This window comes from Homarus americanus, unplaced genomic scaffold, assembly GCF_018991925.1.
Source record: "Homarus americanus isolate GMGI-L3 unplaced genomic scaffold, GMGI_Hamer_2.0 scaffold34345, whole genome shotgun sequence".
Lineage (NCBI taxonomy): Eukaryota > Metazoa > Arthropoda > Malacostraca > Decapoda > Nephropidae > Homarus > Homarus americanus.
Genome location: NW_024736072.1, coordinates 1,249,890 through 1,272,871, shown reverse-complemented (window position 1 = coordinate 1,272,871; position 22,982 = coordinate 1,249,890). Strand labels below are relative to the sequence as shown.

Below are 22,982 nucleotides of genomic sequence, written 5' to 3'. Positions count from 1 at the left end.
CTAACTGGGTAATTGAAATTTCCCCAAATTAATTTATAACTGAAACTGTAACAGTGGATCTCTCCCAGTGGGTGAGCTGAAGGCCAATGTACAACAGCCAACTTTATTCTTGTGGTAATGATGTATACATCTGTTGTACAGTCATACAAAGAAACAATAAGTGCCAATGGGGGGGGAGCTGATTTGTATATTTTCCATCATTTAGCATACACCACCTCCAGGTTCTAATGCTCTTTAAAGGTGGGTCACAGGTACTTGACTGAGTGAGGAACTGCATGGGGTGGTAATGTCAGTCGTTGCATCCTAATTGCGGCAACCACTCCAAAGCCGACCCAGTACGTGGCACCTGTCAGACTCCTGTGCACACACACGTTAAATTTGGGGAGGCATGGAAATACTGCTCACTGTGCCCCAAACTCACCGGCTCCCCCCTCCCCTTCCCCCAACAAAGGTGTGAAGGTGTGCCATGTGGGGACAATGGGAGCGGGAGGCAGTGAGCCTATGAGTGCATACAGCGCTAACAATAACCTTCAGTTAATTTTAAATAGGCCTCCTTTAAAAAAATGGGGAGGTTCAGGGAAATGTCATTTAATGAGCATATGTGTGTGGACTATGGATAAAACAGTCATTAATGTAAGTTGTTTCCATAGTTTGTCAGCAGGCTGCACGGAGATTTTGAGGACATTCTGAAAAGGTTTGCTAAAGTGACATGGGGCTAAAAATTTTCTTCGGGGGCAGGCATAAACACTTTGTCTTGTAATTATAGATTAACATTTTATGTTACATTGTTGGATAATTCAAGACTTACAGAATATTATAAGACAAAAAATCAACATTGAAAACTTACAGGATTGGAGTACTGTACAGTACTGCAATTAGTGATATACCTGTACTGTAAAATGTATGCGTATACTGTATGCAGTTTTTTGAAAGGTCACTAGCACAACTAAATCATTGTCCCAAAATTTTGACCCAAGAACCTTGAAGGATTAAAAACTTCCAGCACACTCTATTTATCTTTACAAATTAAGCCCCACTAGACTCAAATATGGATTATAATGAATAATACGAGACATTACGGAACTTTACTACAATGAGATTAATTATGTATATGTAATAATGCATAACAGCTTTAAAAAAATTTACATAACAGTCTAGGGGAGATTTTTACATAAAATTTCTGTCTTATACCAGGAGTAAAGGTGATTTTGTAGAATAGATTGGTAGATTATGTGAAAAAATCCTACTCTGTACATTGGACTCAGTAGGTAAGATGAGAGGAGAGTGATTAGTAGATGCTGCATAAGGAATTAGAATTCAAGAAGAAAGAGGAATATCAACTAATGAGAACTATGTGGCTATAGGAATTGAGTGTCTGGAATTGATCACTTTTAAGAATTATCCCCTTCACTACAGTAACACCACTTTTAGTATTTTATTTGGCTAATGCCAGATAATTTTGTTCAGCTCAAAGGCTACCCTATACACAAAGGGTTAACAAAATTATTGTGAAATCAAAGATCACACTAAATGTTTTTGTAGAATGTACCAGATACTTGTTTGTTTATAAATACCAAAAATGGTACTTATCCATAAAATTTATTCTCACCAGAATTACGTCTTGCTCTTATCCAAATGGCTGTTGGAGAAACCAAATCCAAAAACGTTGCTCGAGCTGTACAGTTGATAAGGGAAGCTGCCGGAGGAGGAGCTCAAGTGGTGGCTCTTCCTGAGTGTTTCAACTCCCCTTATGGACCAAGTAAGGATTCTCTAGAATGTCTCTGTGTACTACTTATGGTACAATATCATCCAAATATGAGACTACAGTATTGTATATACTATACCCTTTAATACAGTGCTTAAATTGGCTATGGTAAACAATATAGCCAGTTTTCTTTCTTTTTATCATTTAAGATTACTTTCCACAATATGCTGAGGCTATCCCTGGAGAGAGTACTGAAGCTTTGAGTGCTGCTGCAAAAAAGTTTGGAATCTTTGTTGTTGGTGGGTCCATACCAGAGCGTGAAGGTGACAAGCTCTACAACACCTGTACTGTCTGGGACCCTCAAGGAGAAATGATTGCTAAACACAGAAAAGTAAGTCATATTTTGGTACCTTCATGTGGAATTTTAAGAAACTGTGCAGCAATTATTTACTTAATCTGTGAAGATTTAACCAAGTCACTACTGCAAAATGTAGATGCTTATCTAAACTATCTTTAATCTAATGAACACTCTTAATTGAAATGTACCTTATTGTACTGTGCATTTATATTTCCACCATGTTGTCTCACTTTCAGTCTTCTTCTCAATTCACAACCATTAGGAACACCATAACACACCTGAGTTTCTTATACCGGTACATTATGTTACAATACTTCACGCTCTTTTTGTACAGTCTGATTCCTTCCCTTTTATCTGTTTACTTCTTGTTACTCTTATGAAGTGTACTGTATCTGAGCTGTGTGTAGAATACCTTCAGGTTAAATTTCATACCTGGATGGTCATATGTGCTGCATTCAGAGTTTTATTTTGATGTTTAACACTTACTTACTCACTTATCATTTGAATACTTTGCATCTTCCACTCACTATATGCACACATACACACAAAAAAAAATTTTATATGCTCATTTGTCTATAGCACTCGATTACAGAATGCTCCTACCTGTATAATTATTCTCATTTCTCTATCTTAATCCAGTTGGTCATTTTTCAAACCAAAAAAAAAAAATTGTGGTTCATGTACAATCTAAGTCTTGCTTTGTGGTGCTGCATAAAGACACAAACATCCTCCTATACTGTACCTTGTTCTTCTCAAACACATGTACAGTACAGTGCGCATAAGAAGGCCATTCAAAGAATCACCGATGAATGGATACACTTGGCTGAGTGATAAGTTATTCTTTACACATAAGACTGAATATACCCATCAGAGAGTTGCTAAGGGCAGTACTATCTGGAAAACGAATATCTTGAAGGTGAGAATTAAACTAAGGATAGAGAGAAATTTCTACTGGAACTAAAACTGGGGAATACTGTACTGCAGATGAGTGAGTAGTGTGTGGGTATGTTTTCCTTGGTTTGCAAGCATATGAGAGATACTCGGTACAGGTAACCCTTGTTTAGCATTCATTCGCTTAATGGTAATTCGGTTTAGCGATAAAAAATATTTGACACCTTTCCTCACTTAATGTTGGGTCAAAATTTAGTTTAGTCAAAATTTAGTTTAGTGATAGCTTGACTTATCGGGAAGGGAAAAAACTGGGAATGAGGTGGCTTATGTGATGGCATGTTGCCATTGTCACTGTAATGAAACTATAAAAGTTGTGGGAAAATTATACAATATATAAATATAAAATAAGAAAAATGAAGAGCACGTGTGTGTGTGTACAGCATTACCCCGGTTAGTGCTCCTCTGTAGAGTGCTGTTTCATTATAGTGCTCTTGCTTGCATCTTGGAGCTGTAGTTTTACTTGAAATTTTTTTATAAAATCTGTAAAAGAAGTCAAAAACCATGAGTTCAATCTCTCTCAACATGACGAGAGCAACTCTGTTTAGTGAGTACACCATGACTACAATTGATTATTAAAGGTGTTTTATAATTTTATATTAAGTGTAGGTCTTATTTTATGACATAAAATTGTGTTTGGTTAACTGAAGCACAAGTGCGTGGTGGCGGGTGTGGTGACTGGTTGAAGATCAGCTGTTGAGGAATGCATGGCAACACACACACCGTGCGTGTTACCACCCCTTTCCACTCCATATCTCTAATCACCCCCACCTTTCTGCTTTCTCACTCCATATTTTAAAATGCTATGTAACATAATGTTGAAGGGATACAACGTTGCTCATTTATCTTTACACTCATTTTGTGGGTGGACATCAGCTGTTCAATAGCATCTGGAAGTACTGCAGCTAGTGTTACCAAAGAAACCAATAGATGCATCATCTCCTCACCACTTACCACAATGTACCTCACCACCACCACATCCATCATCATCATCACCCCCATCATCACTCCCCCTATCATCACTACTACCTCTATTATCACCACTTAAATCATAATTTTAGTGATGCAAAGATGAATTAACTTCCCGCCTTCCACCCACTGCCACTCTCACTCATTTTACTATGACTGTCATTCATGATACAATATTGTGAAGTGCTGTTCATTGTTTATTTGTTATTTGGTAATTAGTAAAGATACATTACTGTAATACAGTAATCTGTGTTTATTAATACTGTACCAGAACCCTTCACATACAATACTGTATACATCTCATAGGTAAAAAATATGTCATCAGAAATGTATTTCCATATATGCAATGGTATAATGACCCCGTAGAGCGCTGTTTCGGATAGCGCTCCATTTTCCAGGAACATATCCTGAGCACTAATCGGGGTACTGTAAAACTGTATGTGTGTAAAGTGAACTTATGTGTGGAGGAAGTGGGCAGTAATTGTGTCACTGAATCACTACCTAGCTGCTCTCCCTCCCCAATGTGATGTTACTGCATACACACAGCACAGCAGACACACACACACACACGTACGTCTCTTGAGTCAACTTGGTGGCTGCCCAGCTGAACTGTGTCACGTCGCTGAGAGGATGGCTTGAGTGTGGAAAGAGCTATTTTTTTACATAAAATATGTGTTATTGTATCTTATGATATGCTATGTATCAATTTTATTATGTTATGTATCAATTTTATGATCATTACAAATTTTTCACTTTTGATGGATGCAATTTGAAATTTGTTTGAATTGGGATAACCTTTGGCTTGCTAAATTGTTCCTGTAAACCACATCATTTATATAGAAGTTTTGTGTTAATAAATCAATCGTTTAACTTCAAAACTGTTTATAACAAACTCATATTATTATTATTAGGGAGTATACTGTACTGTACTGTACTCAGTGTTTACTGCCCTGCTGTTTAAGCCTGTTGTATGCCCTCCGTGCTTTGCTGTTATCCTTAGTTTAGCCATAATTTTTCATAACGTTAGATTTTTCAGGAAACCAACCCCATCGTTAAATGAGGGATACCTGTATATTGGTTTGTTTTTTGTCTTTTCCTTTGTTGATATACAGGTACTCCTCGACTTACGACATACTCGAATCACGACAACCCGGACATACGACCGCCGTGGTCGTATAAAATATTTTTCAAATTACGTATTTTTGAGTCCTGACATTTGTGATCACGCTGTGTACTGACAACATTTTTGTTTGTAATTCCCTTTAAAATGGCTGGCAAGCGTAAAAGTGAGAGTTCTCGTAGTGCTGAGAAGAAAGAGAGACACCCATTTTAGAATTTCTATGTTTTATTTTCGCCTTCTCGACTTAAGACCAATTCGACTTATGACCTGGTCGCCGGGACGGAACCCTGTCGTAAGTCGAGGAGAGACTGTAGTAGTGTACCTCCCTGCTCTTGTGTCATATTTCTATTCTTAATTGACATCACTTCCAAATATTTAAAATCTAGAATCTCATCCAGTAATGAATTTTCAAGTTAATTTTATACTGTACAGTAAGTCCGCGCTTAACGTTGTTTCGGTACTATTTCGCTAAACTTTAGAGACCAAAAATTCGTTTAACGTCCCGGTGATCTGATACTATGTCGTTTTGCGTCATCACAGACTACATTTTACGGTGCATCACCCTCTCTCGTCTGGCCACGCTATGCTCTCTCAGCTTGACGCAGAGTCTCAGTGACTCACCACCCTCCTTTGCTTCCGCCATACTCCTCCCCACCCGCCATCCGCCTCCTCCGCTTCACTACCTACCACACAGTCGCTCTACCACCTCCGCCCATCGGTGAGTACCAATACAAACTTAGTAGTTGTATATGAATGCATTATTTTCTATAGAAATGGCAATGATTTTCTGTACTGTATATGTAATGTATTTCATGGGGCAAAGGGAGGCTCAGGAACGTAACTCCCGTATTTTATCTACTATTTCTTATGGGGAAAATTGATGGAAAATTGATCCACTTAACGTTGTGTTTTTAGGAACGTAACCCCGACGTTAAGTGAGGATTTACTGTATATAAAGTTGCAATGTTTTCTATTCTGGATGGTTTACCAAAATCTAATATGTCAGACTCCTTAACTTTGGGTGTGCATGTTGACAACAAACTGAAGTTCTTGGACTGTTGTGAAAAGAATGTAAATGAATCAACGAAGATATTTGTCTCATAAGAAGGGCGAAAAACCATTCCTGTACCTTACTCTGTCCCGCTGTCACCTCCAGTTCCCTTCACACATACTCTCAGTAGAATGCTTATAATTTTTAGATGACATAAAGATTAAGCAACTCAGCTTATTTCAGCAGGTAGCACTAGGGTGATTAATCATGAGATGATATAAGCTGGGGTGTTTAATCTTCATGTAATCTTCATTTTCTTCTCTCTGTGTTTCACCATTATGGTGGGGCACTGTTCACTGGGTGGCTCAGTTGTACACTGGTGGATTTAGGGTTTTCTTCAAAATATTTCTCCCAAATAAGTGCAGTTACTGTACATGGTGACAGGAATGTTGTTGACTATTTACTAAGAAAGGGATTTTAATGTTTGGTATTATTTTACTTTTGACCAACACGAGAATCTTAGGAATCTTATCTTTGCAATCAATAGTTTAGAAAATTCTAAGACACTTTTCTTCGATGACATTTCCCTCGAAAATGACCCTTATATGCTAGGGGTTCAGGTGGCGAAGCCCCCTGGTCAGAAGGTTGGATGAGGTAATTTTTAGTTCATTTGCGAGGGAAATGTCATAGAAGAAAAGTGTCTTAGTATTGTCTAAACTTTTGATTGCAAAGATAAAATTCCTAAGATTCCTGTGTTGTCCAAAAGTAAAAGTTTGCCTAATGTTCATTTTATTACAGAAGGTGAAAACTGTTTTGGTATCATTGGTGTTATATTTTCTTACTTGGGTGTTTCAGTAGAGAAATTTATACGGTAATATATTGGCATCCTATAAGTGCTCCTTTGCTCGACCTTTCAGGGAGTCCTTTAAGATTGATGTTTTTTCATTGACATTGAAAGATCTTACTTAATCCTTAGTTTAATGAGACCTTTCACATTGTAACAGGTTTACTTGTTTGCTGGGACTAGTACTTATATTACTTAATATATTGGAACATTTGTGTTAGATGAGTTGTATTTGGCATCCATTAAGTTCGTCTTTCTCCTCACAGTAGCCTTGGGAAGATGAGTTTCAGTGGAGAAAACCCTGAGATATGGCTTGTTTTTATTTCTTCTGGTTCTTCTGTATACTGGATGAGTTAAGACTGATTCTCAAGTTCTTGACTATACAGTGAAACCTCTATGTACTTTACTTTTATCCTCCTCACCACTGATCGGCTCGTTAGCCGCTTGGGCGATCGGTCACGTCTCTGTTAAGCACTGTTGGCAAGTACTGGACATGCACCGGCTCCTGAATGTGCCTGAACCTGCTCCAGTGTTGGTCAAGTCTGGTCTTGAAAGAGCTCACACTCGGTGTCGTCACAACACTTCCTGGCAGATTATCCCAAGAGTTCACAACTCTCACTCCGAAAAAGTTTGCCCTCACAGTTTTCTGGACTTGCGGCTTCTTCAATCTTGAGCTGTGACCCCTTGTGGGGCGAGCATCTGCCAGCTCCAAGTAAGGACACTCGACTGAGTAGTGCCCCTTGAGATGCTTATACACCTCAATTAGGTCGCCCCTTGCCCATCTGTAGTATAAGCTACAAGAGAGGAAATTCAGTTATATCGAGGGTCTGTTAGATGTGAAACCCTCATATAACGAACTATGGAGAGATGAAAGTCTGTTATATTGAGGGTCCGTTAGATATTAATAAAATTCTGACATATGGAGAGAAAAGTCTGTTATATGGAGGTTTCACTGTAATGAAAGTGTATTTAAGTCTCATCCTAGAGACTGGAAGATGGTTTGCATCATTCATTGTATATCCTGCCAGTGTGAAACTTATAGGGTTTATATCTGAAGTGATTATCAAAGCCATCACCTTATCTCAGCCAGAGCACACATACCAAGTTGATGACTTCCTTGCATCCTGTGTGGCTCTCCTGAGGGTTATGGCCATTATTTCCATCCTGTAATAAGTTCCTCGTCCTCGGCTCATATATTTTTAAGCTGTTTTGAGTTAGGAAAATACTCCAATGGATTGTGTGGAGTTGAGAAGTATAAAGTTGTACTTGTTCCCTGGAAGAATTGTGTAAAAGTAGGGTAAATATGTCACTTTAACATTTGGAATATTTACTGCCATCTCCTCCCAGGTCTTTCTAGCTTTAAGCTGGCTAATGAAGGGTGCTGGACCATAAACGAAAGATTAATCCTGAAATCCCATTATATGATAGTGGTGTGTAGAACTAGGCAGCTCCACACCCTCCTTCTTCCCATGGGTTAATGTGGAAGTCACTTGGAAATGTACTGCTGACACAGGATTGTTGTCACCCCCAGTTGCTTCTGTGATGTCAATATTCACCTAAATTTCTATTTTTACTGGTGACTAATATACCTAAGTATGCTAACAGCTCAATTCTGGTTGATATCATTTGGGTTGCCTGAGGGCATTGAACCTCCTAGTAGGCATGGACTTCCTAGTGGCCAGTACATTAAACACAGTATTGAATAGTATTTGAGATGGCATATGAGGTTGTTGGAGGGATACATAACTGGCGATCTTTTCAGCTAGTTCACTGTTGAGGGTGGCACAAGTGGTATTGCCAAGGTTCACCAATAAGGGATGGGGTGGGATGGAAATTGGGAGAGCCACTTTAAGGGCAAAATATATATGAAGAGTTTGTAGTACACTCGGGCAGAGTTCATAGTGCTTCTTGAATTACAAAACAACAACGATGGCATCGGCAATACACAGAAAACAGAGCAGCGATATTTGTGTGTACACAAGAAGTTTTGGAGGGAGTGGTGAATGCACAAAATGTTTTGGAAAGCCTATTAGTATTAGTTCAAGGTAGATTTTCAGATTTGTGATACCCTGTACAGTAAAACCCCGCTTTACGCGGTTTCACTTTACGCGTTTCCACGTTTACGCGGTACCCTACCGAACACGGAATGCTCACTTTATGCGGTGCGTGTACCCTTTTACGCGGAGAGCAGCTGACAGTCCTCTCGCGCCGCGCCATTTTTTTATTCAAACCTCCCGCCATCTCTCCCGCCCTCTCCCGCCATGTTGGGTAAGCGGCGTGAGTAGGTTGCGCAGTGAATGTCTTTGTTGCGTTATCGGTGACGTCATATGACGTATCGGACTGTGATTGGGCCAAGCATCCTTACCTCCCTCCCCCGCTAGCTGTGATTGGTTTAATGTACTATGACGTGCCCCGCCGCGGGAGCGTTCAAGCCCCTTGACCTACCCGCGTCAGTTACACCCCTCCCGGCTACATTGTGTATATCGGTATCCATTGTTCCATAAGAATGCTTCCACCGGACCACCACCACCACTACAAAGAAACCTTGCATTACCTGGACCCAGCCGCCCTAAGCCAAAGAAGATACGACATTCCCTAAGCTATGAAATTAAATACAAGCATCAAGAGTTGGAGAAAGGAACAAGACAGGTTGATCTCACGCGCCAGCATGGTGTTAACGAACCTACGATCCGGACAATTAAGAAGGATGCAGCCAAGATAAAGGAGCACATGAACATCACAAAGTCTACAGGTGCTTCTATGATCAAGTATTGCCACAACCAGGTGCTACTTAAGACGGAGAAATTACTTGTGAGCTACTTGATTCGTCAGGCGCGACGGAACATGGCAGTGGACACGCGCTCAGTTAAGGAGTACGCACGTGAACTGTTTGCTGCAGTGTCACGTAAGATGGGAATTGCAGAGCCCAAACCCTTCAATGCTTCTTCTGGGTGGTTGCAGAGATTTAAGAAGAGGAACAAGATCACCAACATTAACATTGGTGGTGAAGAAGCTAGTGCTGACTGTGTTGCGGCTAGGGATTTTCCTCCGTTTTTACGTGAGATTATGGAGGAAGGCCAGTACACCGACGACCAGGTGTTTTACATGGACGAATCTGGTCTTTTTTGGAAAAAGCTACCTTCCAAGACCTTTGTCAAGAATGCCAGCAGGTGTCGGGGCCGGAAGTTGCAGAAGGAGCGCATCACCGCCCTGTTTACCACCAATGCCTCCGGTACCTGTAAGCTCAAGTTATCGGTGATCCACACAGCACGCAAGCCGCACGCCTACAAGAGCATGGACATGACCAAGCTAAATGTCCACTGGCTGACCGCATTTAAGGCGTGGATGTTCTCTACTCTGTCCCTCTCCTGGTTTGATGACTGTTTCGTTCCCGACGGGAAGAAATTCTGTGTGCAACAGAATGTTCCATTCAACATTTTGTTGCTGCTTGACAACGCATCAGGACACTCGCCCCGACTGTTAGATCGTCACCCCAATTAAAAGTGGTCTTCCTTCCTCCCAACACTATGTCATTAATACAGCCCATGGACCAAGAATTGATCTGTAATGTGAAAGCTGCATTCTATGCAAAGAAATTTAAGCTCCTGAACGACTACACCAACACCAAGGATGAGTTGCGTAACCTGGATGACATCGATAGCAAGAGCGACGAGAACGAGGAACAACAGTTGGCAGAGCAAGAAGTACTTGTGAAACAGTTTTGGAGAAAATTCAACGTCAAGAAAGCTGTGGACTTCTTGGTGGAGGCATGGGATCAGCTGTCTTTAGCAACGGTTCGTCACGCATGGAGACATGTGTTGCAAGGTATTCCAGGTGGGAGGCAGAGTCAATCTGTGACTGGTGAGGTTCAGACTGTTGCAGTAGCAGTGGACCTTGCCAGAGAAGCTGCGCAGTGTGTTACAGCTGCAGGCTTCTCCGAGACCACCAATGACGACATCCTGGAGGTGATAAGGGATCCTGATGTGACTGCCGACGAGATGTTAGATGATGATGACGTCAGTGAAGAGGCAGGTGGTGCGTCATCCCAAGAAGAACGCAAGTTATCGCATAGTAATGTAAGGGGTGCCATCAAGTGTGTTGAGAAACTCAAGTTCCTCCTTTCCGACGACCCTGACGATAACCAGTATGAAGTCTTCACTACCCAGCTGTTGCAGACTATGGAGCCCTACATCAAGGTGTATCACGACAACATCAACACCAGCCGTCAGCAAAGCATTACCGAGTTCTTCGCCCGCAACCCACCACAGCCAGCCCAAGCCAGTGATAGTGACAGAGACAGAGACAGTGATGGTGACTTTGAGGGATTTGTCAGGGAGGCACTAATAAGCGTGGATGACAGTGATGAAGACTCACCTGAGGGCCAGTAGCCTGCCCTCTGCCTCGGAACCAGCCTCCATTCCCGTACGCCGACCCATCTCTTCTACTAACGTAAGTGTTAACCCTAACCTTGTTTTTTCTAACCTTACCTACAGTATATTATTCTCTTATTGATTGTTCCCTTCTATATTTTTTGTGTGTGCATACCATCATAAAGTTAAGATGTTATTTTTACTAAAATGTACGTATTGTGTCGGGAAAAAATGGAGTTTGGGGGTCGGCCTTGTCTCTATTTCAATTAATCCCATATGTTATGTTGTTCACTTTACGCGGGCCGCCGTGGGTTCAATTGACCGTGTAAAGTGAGGGTTCACTGTACTGTACTTGAGTGTGTTACAAAAGTGAAAAAGCTCTCAGCGTATACCGTAAGTGAAAGTGCTTCAAAGAGTAAACTCCATGATAGTGATAAGACTATGTCATGCATAATGGCTAAATATTGAGTGTTGCTCGAATGATGGAATTGGAAATGAGCCTTATTGATAAATCAATTCCTTGAGCAGTTTGACGTATGATATACTTAGACAATGTGGAGATCCTTTTATCCAAAGTAGTTAGTCATTTTTGAGAATATAAATGGCTTGGAATTGATTGTATTTATATTGAATAGTCTTATTTTAGTTACCTAATACAGTAAGTACAGTACAGTACAGTACTTTCCTATTGAATTTTTTATGTATCGGCACAAATTACAGAAGAGCACATGACATACCTGGTGGGTGGTAAATTATGTACCATCACTATTGTCAAATTAACCAATGTTTGTTTTTGTGATCAGTGTAAATAGTGTCCAGATTTATGTTTGAAGTTAACATGCAAAAGAGTTCCATTGTGTTCTGACTACGCTTGTCATATTTGTGGAACTGTCTTTCTATTAAGATTTACCTACTCTCAACAGCAAATATAGCCACAAATTTGGGGCATTATGAAAGTTGTAATTGCCACTGAAAGCTTGAAATCTGGCGAGTTATGTGTCACAGCAATTTTGCGTAATGTGTTCCTCACTTGTCTAGGGCATAAAGCAGGTTTCCAGGACCAAGTAGGCCCCCCCCCCCCTCCTTTGCATGACAATCTGGTCAAGACAACACATTGTTTGACTGTCTGTTGACATGTATTAAGAGAAGCTAATTGGCAATCTCAATAGTACTGTATACGAGGCACTGGGTTGTGGGGCTGGTTCTACACAGTGCTCATGGTTGTTATATATGGCAAGAGGGTTTTCACCCACTTTCTTTTCATGATGTAAGTGTTTATATAAGTTTAGAACCTAACTAAGGGGTAGCAGGTGTGGCAATCAGGGTTCTTAGAGGACACACCATTGGCAGATCATATTCTCGCAGTGTGTGGGTCAGCCAGTTTTATTTGTAGGATTTTTTGTGGGTGGGGGACCTACCCTATACTAGTATGTAAGAGGTATTCACTGATATGGTCTAGTATGGCACACTAGGAAAAAGTCATCCCAGAAGTGAGGTGCACTCTGGTTTTTATCAAAACTGTGTTATAGTAAACCACGTTTACAGGTAACTGTGTACAGTACTGTACTCTACTGTACTCTACTTTCTTCCTTTTTTTTTATTGAATGTAACAAGGACAATTTCTTTGGGATGGTAAAGGTTTTTGAGGGAGAGTGAAATAGACAGGTACCTGTAAATGCATATTTTCCTTTTTTAATGTGCAAGTATTCTTCATTGAGATATAGATAATGTAAGGTAAACAGAGGTAGAAACCTGTTCCCACAATTTTCTGGTCAATTGATATATTTACTAGCTTGTTAGAAAGTACAATTTTTGGTGTGTACAGCACAGGTGTCATTTTTCGTTTTTCACATTTGATTTGATAAAATTATAATTATTAAAATTTTTATTATCGTAAAATTATTGGTTGCCCTTCATTATGAAAAACTGTAAAGAGGATTTTAGTTTTATTCTTGAAATTATATTCATTATTTTTAAGAAGGCAGCAGCATATTTATGACAAAAGATAATATCTTGGAAAATGGGGAGATGTCAGACTCCTGAAATTTTGCTTTTAAGTGATTTACATTGTTAACATCTTGCTATGAATCCTACTACAGTACTGTCCTGTATCAAGAAGGTCCCATAAGTTCTGGAACTTAAAACTGTGAAAAGTAAAAGTGGGTTCCATAAGCCTGATAGCCCTTTAGGGCTAATGTAGATACACCACAGTACACAAGGAAACAATATGGCTGGTACTGCACTCAACTGCTCTTCACTTTTCCAATTGTATAAGTTAGGTTTTTACTCTGCAGCTCATTGGACTGGGAATATCCCACTTAGTAGGTGGGCACCAGACTCAAACTGACAGCCATTAGGTCAAGAGGTGAGTGCTGTAACCACTCAGCTGTCACACCTTTTAAGACTGTACTGTAATAATAAAACATATGTTTGTCAGCAGAACCTGGTGTACTCTTTCACTTCAATACATAACATTTCATAGCAGTGCACATTGTCAGCCATCTTCCCACAATGTCTACATGGATGATACTCTTAGAATATATTGACCTTGTGTGCCAGGTTCTTGTTACAGTATTTGTGATCTGTGAGAGTAAACTACAGGTATACAGTATCAGTTTATTCATATACTGTACAGTATTTGACACACACAGTTGTTTACACGTCTTATTGTCAACTTATAACAAGAAAGTGACAATGTGATCAACAAGGATTAATTGCTAATATCTAGCATTTCACTGATGTGGCATGTTGTGTTGGTCATTTAGGACCATAGCTTAGTGCTTGTTTTAATGTCTCTTTATGGCCTCAGTTACAGTGTTGTATATTGTTTTCATTCATGTGACATGTTTTATTTTCTTGGCTGAGAGGATAGTGAGTGTTTTCTTTTGTGAAAATGTAATGTAATAGTGAAAATTTAAATCTCAGACTTTAAAATTCTCATATAAATATCCTAGTTTAATGACATTTGATTTTCATGATTCTCAAAATATTATTATTTTTTTTTTTGTAAATTCATTCTTGCTGAATGAATATGTCTATTAAAGGAAATTTTAAGTAAATCAGTTCAGTATTTGTAGTCATTTGACAGTATTTAAGAAATGACTGATTTCTACTGCTTTACCTGTCAGGAGATTGTAGCTGGGACTGTTGTTTTTGGTCTTCTGAGGATGCTGAACTGCATCTATTGGCATCAAGATCCTCGCTTGAACTAGTTCTCACGCACGGCTAAAGTTGGTATGGTTGAATAAAATGACTTAGAAGTTATTTTCATTTGTCATCTTTATTCAACATTGATGATTGGTATGAACACCTGATACTATAATACAGTACATTGCCTTTCTGAGACACACTGGACACTACCTTTTGCTGCTGTGAAGGGAGTAAATGTGTATTATAGGAACAACTTTGTTTGGTGGACTTTTGAAATTTTTGGGTTTAAGTTACTTTTTATCTTCCACTATTGGGTGGATGATACACTTCCTCTGTTTCTTCTCTCTGACAAAATACATTTTTCAATATGCTGTTTTGTTTAAGCTGTTCTTAGTCATATCTGGAAAGTAAAACTTTTATCAACATTTACTGCATTGTTTTAGGATGTGACTCTGGACCATGGGTGACCCATATTACACTCAAGTCTGTGGGGTTAGAACCCTTATAGTCTCTTACAATAGTTCCTGGGTTGGTGTAAACAGCTTCCTCTTCCAGCTATAATTGGAGTCATTTAAAAGATTATCTCAAACTTGGTGGTGTTATTTTGAACAAAAGGATATACAAATACAGTACATATAACATCTAAAAAGCATATTATACAGTACAGCACTGTGCAATTGTCTTGCCTACAGCCACCCGAGTAGCTGAACTCTACTGCTGATTACAGTACTTCATTCATCGATGTGGACATGTCTGTCATCACCTAAACACCACCCGTGTTTTGGTCTTATGTTTTCATTACAGTATTTTGAGAAAGTCAAGTACTGTACCAGTAGTTGTTCCACCTTATGTACAGGAGCGTGCTTTCACTCAGGATGCATGACATCACCCTCTGCATCCTCCCATTTGACACCAAGCTTGAAGTAATCAAGCATATTAAAAGGGGGAAGGTCCATCCAAGATTGGGAGTGACCTACCGTTGTCACAATATTTAAGCATGTCGCAAAGATTGTCGCATGGTATAACACCTTAGATAATGTTTACGATATGCTTGGCTGCAAGATATCAAATAATTTTGGGGGGGTTGGTCACCAAACCCTATTTTCCCTTTTAGTATATTATTCGCGATCCGAATATTCGATAACCGAAAGGGCTTTCAAATAACCTAACCCATTAGGATAGCTAAGGATACCTGTACAATTTTCAGGTATGATAAAGTACTGTATGTTATTGAACTTGGAACAGGATTTGAATTGGATAAACAATACTGTATACCGGGTAAGTGTCTTTTCATAGGTGTTGAAACCATGTTACTTTCTGACAAGTGTTTGCCAGACAGAAGGGGCTTTAACACTTTGTCAAGATTTATTGAGGGTATCACAGGATCTTATTCAATTTCACCTTTATACAAGTGTTTGGAACTTAAGATTCCTCCTCGGCTTATCCTATTTACTACTTCTCTTATTGTGACTCCTCTTAAATAGAAGTTTCTAAGTTTCCACGACTGGTTGTACAGTAATTGTTTGCTGTATATAATAGTTGTTGGAGGAGCTATTTCACTCAAACTTATTATGTTTTGTTGACGAATTTGATTTTAATTCTTATACAATTTCCTTAGTATTGAATTAGGTAATCTTGCAATTTTGTTGTATTCTGGTACATTCTAGAACCTGTACATACCCAGTGTGCTGTACTTGCCAACAGTGCATAATGGAGAAATGACTGACCGGCTAAAGAGCCGACCAGTGGCAAAGAGAATAAACTACTGTATGCATATTCAAGCATATTTAGTTCGCAAATTGCTCTTCATGGGTTACTAAGAATTCTTATTCTCTTGGTTTCCATAGAAGTACAGTATTGTATTTTGCAATTTTGCACAAATCTGTGTCCTTCAGATCTTATCTACATATGAAAATGGATCCCATAGGCCTGACAGCCCATTAGGGGTATTGTGGAGACAGCACACTATACTGGGTAGGGGTAAGCCTTTTATGTGTGGCTTGCACTGCACCTGCCAAACTTCACTTTCCTAACTGAAGTTAGGTACTGTACACATTTACAGTTTGGTAAACTGAAGTGCACAAGCCAGTGACCCTTAAGATCAGAACGGGTAACTCAACTGCCCTTCCTTCTCTCTCCAGTGTGATACAAGTCAACTAGAACTGGTGCCTTGGCCCAGTTAATCAATTTGTAGCTAGAATGAGTGATGATGTTATGTATGCATATGATAGACTCATTAAGCCCTTTTGTGTTGAATCATATCACCTACCGGGTATTTCCTGGTGAACTCCTCTCGGAGCTCCAGTAATAACTAGAAGAGGATGATATTCTCAACAACTTGGCCACCATTTCAAGAGGTTATAAAAGCTCTGACCTCATAAACTTATTCTAGGTTGAGGGGATCAAAGGTCACATTTAATTGAGTTTTTAATCTTCAGAAAGGAATAAATACAAATAGAGATGAAGTATTAACTGCTATGCCATGCCCCTGAGATATCTGTGCCATATGATCCACCCTCTGTAAGAGTAGGAGTGGAGTAAACCTGAGATATAGAAGGGAGGTACAGTATTATGCATTCATGACTGTGTTTTGCGAGTGTTTTTTAATTTTTATAACAAGAAGGATATGTAAACATTTTGGCAATACATTTCGGTAATGTATAGTTTGTAGGATATCCTAGTTATTTTTTTTAATTTAAATATTAAAATCTCAATGTATTCAAAGTACTGTACAGGTATTCTCAAAATATTCACACACACACATTTGTTAGAGAGAGGTAATAAGGGGTGAGATTGTAGCAGTGTTAGTATGGATAATGAAACATTGAATCAGGATGAATTTGGAGAATTTATTGTTCTAAAGGTCACAGTAGGGACCAAGAGACATGTTGCATTGCTACCAGAGTGTGACAGTCTTTACTCAGGCCATGTTGTCCACCTCCCTGGTAATCCCATGCTAAAATTTCGTCGTCACTTGGTTCAGACACGGCCAATGTACATTTTACATAGGGTGGTGCATCTTGCATGATGACAACTCCCATGAATTTCCTAGTTACAACCTATCTACACCGAATTATACTGTATACCCTACAGCAGTGATTCTCAAACTGGGGTCCGGGAAAAGTTTTTGAGAAATACAGGGTAGTGCGTTTAACATTTGTGAGAAATTTGGCGATTCCTATTCGCAGGATATTTTGGATTTGGCTTGAAATGAACAAATGCTTTGGACTATGATTTATTCTTTGATTATTGACAATATTTGTATGCGTCAAGGTATGTAAGGGGTCCTTGGTTGAAAAAAGTTTGAGAACCCCTGCCCAACAGCATACAAACATACTGTGGACACACATACCCAGACTGTACTCTTACATGAAGACACACTATTACTTGCAGAATTACACTAATGCATACACACTATTACCTGCAGATTTACACTATTGCATACACACACACACACACACACACACTCACACTCAAACACTTACAGTATCCCAATTGTGTCTTATCAGCTGGAACTGCTTCTGAAGTTAGTTTGCACATATGCACTGTGAGGGGGTTGGGGGGAGCATTATGGTTCAGTTGTTGTTGATTATTGAGACACTAGCTAAAAGCAGATTTTCAGCCATTTCTTCCCAGCTCCTTCCATCCAGGTAAGAAAATGTTAGAATAATTCCCCACCATTTGAGGCAGTCGGTGCAGTATTGGAAGAAATGTTGATCATTTAGATGATTATTAACAGATCAACCCTGACAAACCCTTGGGGATCCTGCTAAAAGAACTCAAGGAACTCTTGTCAGTTACCTTCCATTAGTTTAAAATGACTATCACTTAGTCCCCACAATCACACACATACACTCACTTATTTGTTATATCAGGATACTATACTATATATGATCCTTGGGTAATATTTTGGTTTTAGTTAAGTGTAGTACAGTAGCTATATTTGATAAGCAGTATATTCAGAATTCTTAAATATAAAAAGACAAGGATTTTCAGATGTGTTCTTTTCACTTGACGTAGGTATTCCTCGTGTGAAGAACAGCTTTAAAACTCTCCAAATCTTAGGTACAGTTTACTGATTTTACTACATCAAAGTATTACTTCATTCTCATATTGAATACATAACTATTTGTTTGTTCTAAATAATTTCATGTGTTTTGTTTCAGAGAATTTATTCCTGCATCATGGTAACCTCCTTTTAAGTTTATCTACCTCCAAAAAGGGTTTTTCTGCACTTTAAGCTACAGTGAGCCTCTTGCAAAGTTTTCTTACACCATACTCAGTGCATATCTGGGGAGAGGAGGTGATGGAGCAGGAGGGAGGGAGTGCTGATTTCCCTCCTGCACTCATCAGCCCATGAACCCTTTATAACAACAGCATGCGATTTCACTGTAATTCCCACATTATTTACTGTAGGTTCATTTGGTGCTGGGTTCATAAAACATTATCGATAATTAATTAATTTTCCCCCCAAAAAATCCCACTCTCAATCCCAGATGAGCTATTGTACTGTAGTTTACTCCCAGTCTCTTGTTTACAGAGCGGTAACAGTTGATCATTCGTGCTCTCCCTAACAGTGTTGCCAACACTCATCATCTCTCAAACACCTTTGTTGTCATTGCTCTCAAGGGTTAGTGTTTATCATAGGATCTGTCTTGAGCACTTAATAAATAATTTTGTAGTGTTTTATCAGAACTCGGTTAATTTGGAGTTTTTAGTAATTCGAGTGACCCAGAGCCCCTTTTTTTGTTGAATTAACAAAGGTATAGTGTACAGAAGACAGATAGATAGCAAAGAAAGAAGATTTCCAAAGTAGATGTATACAAGAAAGAAAGTATTGTAGAAGCAAAAAAACATAAAAGTAATGTATTTTTGATACTGTACTGTACCATAATAGTAAACAGTAACTACTACTAGACATAGGGGAAATGTTAATCATAAAAGGATATACAGGTAATACTAATGTGGCAGATTACTAAAAGGTATTATAGTGTGATTTTTAACCAACACCAAAGTGAATCAGTGGGAGTGTGTAAGGCTTTTTGCATCCCATATATTGTACTGTACTCTTATCTTTCAAGGTGACCAAAGTTTGCCAGTACTCTACCATAAAATTAATGCTGTTAAGATTTTATTGTTTTTGCAGATCCATTTGTTTGACATCAATGTTCCCGGGGGTATCTCTTTTCGGGAGTCCAGTAGTCTGTCTTCTGGAAATCAATTTACAACTTTTGACTTACCACACTGTAAAATTGGGTTGGGCATCTGTTATGATATAAGATTTGCAGAGTTGGCACAGGTCTACAGTAATATGGGTAAGTCATTACAATTCTGTTTTTTGTGTGGAAAAGTGACATGATTTCATTTGTGGATATACAGTACAGTACTTTGATTTCAGTTTTGTATTTAATCATTTTGTGTGTTAACACTTAACAGATATTTAAAAACATGTTAATAGGCATCATCAGTGGATACAGCTGCCTGTCAGCACCTCAGTATATTCCAATGCTGTGCAAAAATTTTTGTACATGAATTGAAACATTGAATTTTTTTTCATAACTTCAAATTTTCATAGATTGGGGACTGCCAGTAGTTCTAGATTGCAAATATATATTGTACTGTACTTGAAGGGGTGGGGTGGTGTACTGGCATAGTAGAAGCTTCATCCAGAAATTCCCTCTGTTCTAGACTGTCTAGTGCAATAATAGTCAGGTAAAGTGACAAACAGACAGTTTTATATTATTGTACCATTAGATGGTGTTGGAAGTGGTAATTATATCCAAGTAATTTTGCAATAATATTTTAATCCTTTTTAATATATGTTCACTTCCCTTCTGAATAGGTTGCAAGCTGTTGTTGTACCCAGGAGCTTTTAACATGACTACTGGTCCTGTTCACTGGGAGTTATTGCAGAGGGGACGAGCCCTAGACAACCAGGTACTGTGCTGTACAGTGTTGTATCTTTGAAAAGATCAAATGTTATCAGCTTTCTATTGTTATAGTTAAGGTTTAAATTTGAGCAAATGCAGTGTGTTTGTAAGATATATGTCAATACTTAAGGGAAAGGAATTGTAAAAAATAGAAGATTTTTTAAAAATGTCACTTAAGTTTATCCAAAAGAGCATGATGAGGATTTTTGGGTAATTTTTTAAAAATTATTCAAAATAGGCCATGTTTATTTCAAACAACCAGACAAGTCAAAACAGGCAACAATATTACACTGAACTCTCATTAAATTGATACTTCAGGATACAGTACTTGTACAAGAATTTTATATTTTTTGTCCAGGTAGAATTAGCAAGAAAGGAGGTAAGGGAACTGTTTTTATATACTGTACTGTAATATATACAGGAAGTCCTTGCTTAACATCGTGGTTCCGTTCCTGAAAACCGCGACGTTAACAGAAACAATGTTAACGGAATAAATTTTCCCCATGAGAAATAGATAAAATACAGGACTTACGTTCCCCAGCCTCTCTTTGCCCCATAAAATACATTTCATACATAAATTCAATGGAAATTTTATAGAAAATAGTGTAGTGTATATTATACATCCAAAATAATAAATAAACTAAATAATTTTGTATTGTACTCACTGATGGACGGAGGTGGTGGTGCGAGTGTGTGGTGGGTAGTGGAGCGGAGGAGGAGGGTGGCGAGTCACTGTGACCCGACGGGTGGCTCCTCCTCCCGGTTTAAAACCTCCATTTTCGTAGCAAGGCTAATGGTCTATGTTGCTTCTTCACAACACTAGCATCAGTAGCATTTGATGGGCACTTGGAAGCCATTTTGAATGGTTAGAGTGCAGTATTAAGAGCAAAAACACTCAAACACACACGAACGCTGTGGAAGCCTAACAAAGCCTGACGACTCTTGGGGACGCTGTGACGTTCCTGGAGTGAGAGGTAGCATGCCAAGACAAGAGAGCATAGCTCAGCAAGATGAAAGAGGGTGATGCACCGTAAAAAGTAGTCCATGGCGATGCTAAAAACGACTTTATATTGAGTCGTCAGGACGTTAACAGAATTATTGGTATCTAAAGAGTAGCTACGTTATAATGAAACATTATCGGGGGCAACGTTAAACGAGGACTTACTGTATACAGATAAATTATTCTTAAGACAGAAATCTCTCAGTGTAGTAATTTGATCCAGTTAACCTCGTGTTAAACCCAAGCCATTTTGTGTATGTACAGGGTAAGTCAAAAGTCTCCATACATAGGCAAAATGATCACTTTATTATGCAATAACTTGGAAGTCACAAAATATGCTCTATGTGGGCACCATTACTGGGTACATTTCAGCAAGATGGGGCACCACCCCATTACTGTATCCGCGTGCGCCAGTGGCTGGATCAGCAGTTTCCGGCTCACTGGATTGGCCGCCGTAGTCCTGTGGAGTGGCCTCCTAGGTCCCCAGACCTCACCTCCTTTGATTTTTACTTGTGGGGGCACTTGAAGGCCATGGTGTACTAGATGAAGATACAAAACAAGGACCACCTTAAAGGAACACATTCGTGATGCATGTGCGCTCATGACACCAGACTTGTTAACGTGCATTTGCGATGAATGGGAGGAACGCATCCGTATGTGCATTCAGTGTAATGGTGCCCACATAGAGCTCATTTTGTGACTTACGAGTGATTGCATAATAAAGTGATCATTTTGCCTATGTATGGAGACTTTTGACTCACCCTGTTCTATACATTAAAGCCCTGTATTTGAGGATGGCTGACCTTAAGGCCTGTCAGTCACTGTACACCATCAAGAGCAATGTCAGTCACTGTATTCCCTCAAGACTCTTGTCAGCCACTACTCCCTCATGAATACTGTCAGTTTCTGTACCCCCTCAAGAGTACTGTTAATCACTGTATAGAGTACTATCAGCCACTATCCCCTCAAGAATACTGTCATCCACTCAAGACTTGTCAGCCACTGTTTCCCCTCAAGACTCCTGCCAACCACTGTACCCACTCAAGAGTACTGTCAGTAACTGTACCCTCTCAAGAGTACTGTCAGCAGCTGTACCCCTCAAAAGTACTGTCAGCAACTGTACCCCCTCAAGAGTAGTCAGTAGCTGTACCCCCTCAAGAGTACTGTCAGCAACTGTACCCCCTCAAGAGTACTGTCAGCAACTGTACCCCCTCAAGAGCACTGTCAGCAACTGTACCCCCTCAAGAGTACTGTCAGCAACTGTACCCCCTCAAGAGTACTGTCAGCAACTGTACCCCCTCAAGAGTACTGTCAGCAACTGTACCCCCTCAAGAGTACTGTCAGCAACTGTACCCCCTCAAAAGTATTGTCATTAACAGGCTGTTGCAAAAAGTCCACACACTACCACCCCAGCTGCAGCTGACCTAGTCATAAATTTACATGCCTACATCATTGTCACTCAAGACTGGTATCATCCCCAGATAAATGGATGCCTATACTTGTCTCCATATAAAGCTACTGTATGCAGATATTAGTGACGACCTTGATATGTTTACAAAAATCCAATTTCTGTGGTAATATCTCCAGAATCTATAGA

At 39.4% G+C, this 22,982-nt stretch overlaps 1 protein-coding gene across 1 annotated transcript in view; it reads left to right on the top strand.

Moving 5' to 3' along the window:
- LOC121871907 (omega-amidase NIT2-like) overlaps positions 1-22,982 on the top strand; it is a 29,371-nt gene that overhangs the window by 3,259 nt on the left and 3,130 nt on the right. Inside the window, exons 3-6 of the mRNA XM_042374504.1 lie at positions 1,613-1,759; positions 1,915-2,096; positions 19,602-19,770; positions 20,298-20,392. Coding sequence (XP_042230438.1) covers positions 1,613-1,759; positions 1,915-2,096; positions 19,602-19,770; positions 20,298-20,392 — 593 coding nt within the window. The remainder of the gene's footprint in view (positions 1-1,612; positions 1,760-1,914; positions 2,097-19,601; positions 19,771-20,297; positions 20,393-22,982) is intronic.